This window comes from Aplysia californica, unplaced genomic scaffold (assembly GCF_000002075.1).
Source record: "Aplysia californica isolate F4 #8 unplaced genomic scaffold, AplCal3.0 scaffold00557, whole genome shotgun sequence".
Lineage (NCBI taxonomy): Eukaryota > Metazoa > Mollusca > Gastropoda > Aplysiida > Aplysiidae > Aplysia > Aplysia californica.
This window is the reverse complement of record NW_004797827.1, coordinates 108,015-110,071: the sequence shown is the minus strand read 5'-3', so window position 1 is coordinate 110,071 and position 2,057 is coordinate 108,015. Positions and strand designations below refer to the sequence as shown.

General features: G+C 41.2%; 1 protein-coding gene across 1 annotated transcript in view; it reads right to left on the bottom strand.

Moving 5' to 3' along the window:
• LOC101855048 overlaps nucleotides 1–2,057 on the bottom strand; it is a gene marked incomplete at its 5' end in the record, with an annotated part of 126,015 nt that overhangs the window by 119,316 nt on the left and 4,642 nt on the right. Inside the window, 1 exon segment of the mRNA XM_013087202.2 lies at nucleotides 111–229. Coding sequence (XP_012942656.1) covers nucleotides 111–229 — 119 coding nt within the window.

The following is a 2,057-nucleotide window of genomic DNA, read 5'->3' as shown; positions in this document are numbered from 1 at the left end:
CAGGATTGGGACAATAAAGATGTATCTTATCTTATCTTATCTTATCTTATCGTATCTTATCTTATCTTATCTTATCTTATCTTATCTTATCTTATTCAGTCATTACTCACGGTAAGTTTGAGGACCTCCCCTGGCCCTCCTTGAATGACCCACTGACGAACCGCTGTATTGTCGTAGTTACCACTGCTGAAGCTGCCAGAACTCGCTTTGTGGAACTCGGAACCGAGGGCTAGGAAAGCCATAGAAGAAAGGGTTTTAAGTTTTAGTAAACGTGTGTTTGTTTTAGTAAGGTTTTACGGAGCTCGCAACTGCATACGGCTGTCCCCCGTCGTTTTAAGCAAGAAAAACTTTCTGAAATTATGCAAAATGAGCCCAAAAATGTGAAATTATGCGATTCTGTTAATTTTAACAAAGAATGATGAAGGGAAATAACCAGAAATTATGAAAAGAATATCATATTTTGCTAAATTATGCGGGGCGAATAAAACTACAGGGACAGATAAGGTCATATTATGAGCGCCAAGGGGTGGATGTCGACAGAGAAGTCCTATCGGGGGATCAGGCTTACTCTGATCACTTCTCTAGCCTTAACAGCACAAAGTCTGCTTCGACTAGTACCAAGGCACCCGGGAAATAACAGTTCACAAAAGAGTGACAAACATACAAAACAAGTAGAGAAAAAATAACGATAGAAAGAATGAGGAAAGAAAAAGCAGCAGTTCCCTCTAATGTATGTTGTTCCGGCACAGTATGAACATGGCATTAGTCAATGTTTTAAGTCTCTTGCAACACAATTAGGTTATAAAAGTGCCGACGATCGGAGGGTTTACTGGAGAGTAACTTGTGGCATATTAGAAAAGAAGGCGGGGAGATAAGAATAAGATTTTTTTTAAAAAGAAAGAAGCAGCAAACCACACCAGTGAACTGGTCAACAACCTACTGAGTAAGGTATACAGTCCAAAACATTTATTGGTACCGTATCAATGAAGATTTGCTGTCTAAACGATTTTGGCAAATTATCATTCGTAGTTTTAATTTTTTTTTAAAGAGTTCACAATCCAAACCATCTGTACTTGGCAGACTAACAATACTTTTACGGGCTCTCGTGGCCTAGATCTTAAGGCGTTCGCCTCTCATTTAATAGGTCCTGGGTTCGAATCTGGATAGCGACGGGAAAATTTTCTTCTCTAAAATTTTCTCCTTTTACATCCTTTCCTGCTCTCTAACAATATTCTGTCGTCTGATTTTGTCTCCACTTTCTGCCCCCACTCCCTCACCTCCTTTGCCCCCTCCTCTGGGCTCCTGACTCTTTCTGCAGCCTTTCTACTGTTTCTTCTCGGCTGCTCCTTACTGCTGTCTTTCAGCCACACCCCTAATCTTATGGAAGGTAAGGTCTACACCTGCCTAGCCTTCTCGGACAAGGGAGAAAAATCTCTGAGGTCCCGTGTGCAAGTTGCGCACGTTAAAGATCCCTTGGTGGTCCAAAAGCGGTAAGAGTAGTAGGCTTCAGTCGCCACCCGGGCAAAATTCAAAATTTCCTACCAACTAAAAATGTTTGGTGTGTCCCATGTGCTCCTATAACATTATTATGCAGTTGCGAGAGTCGTAAAACACTTACCAGAAACAACAACAACAACAACAACAACAACAACAACAACAACAACAACAACAACGACAACAACAACAAGAAACAATATAAAACCCCAGCACTTCTCGTAAGGACTTTATACAATGACTTCTTGAGCGAATTCAATAAAACATATAATTCGACATCCCCTTTGCATTCACGCTATCTAAAACAGGAAAGCAAACAAAAGGAGAAAACTCAGTGTATCTTTTCAAATTCAGGGTAAAAAATTTGACGTTGCCCTTCCCTCCCTTTTCGAATGTGCTTAAACCTTGTTTGCAGATCCGGGGTCACCACTGGGGTCACAGAGGGGGTGTATGTGTAGCTTGTTTTCTTACTGAAACAGGAACCAGCTGACTGTGATTGTCTCAATGCGCAAAAGTAAGGGAGGTGTGTGTGTATGTGTGTGTGTGTGTGTGTGTGTGTGTGT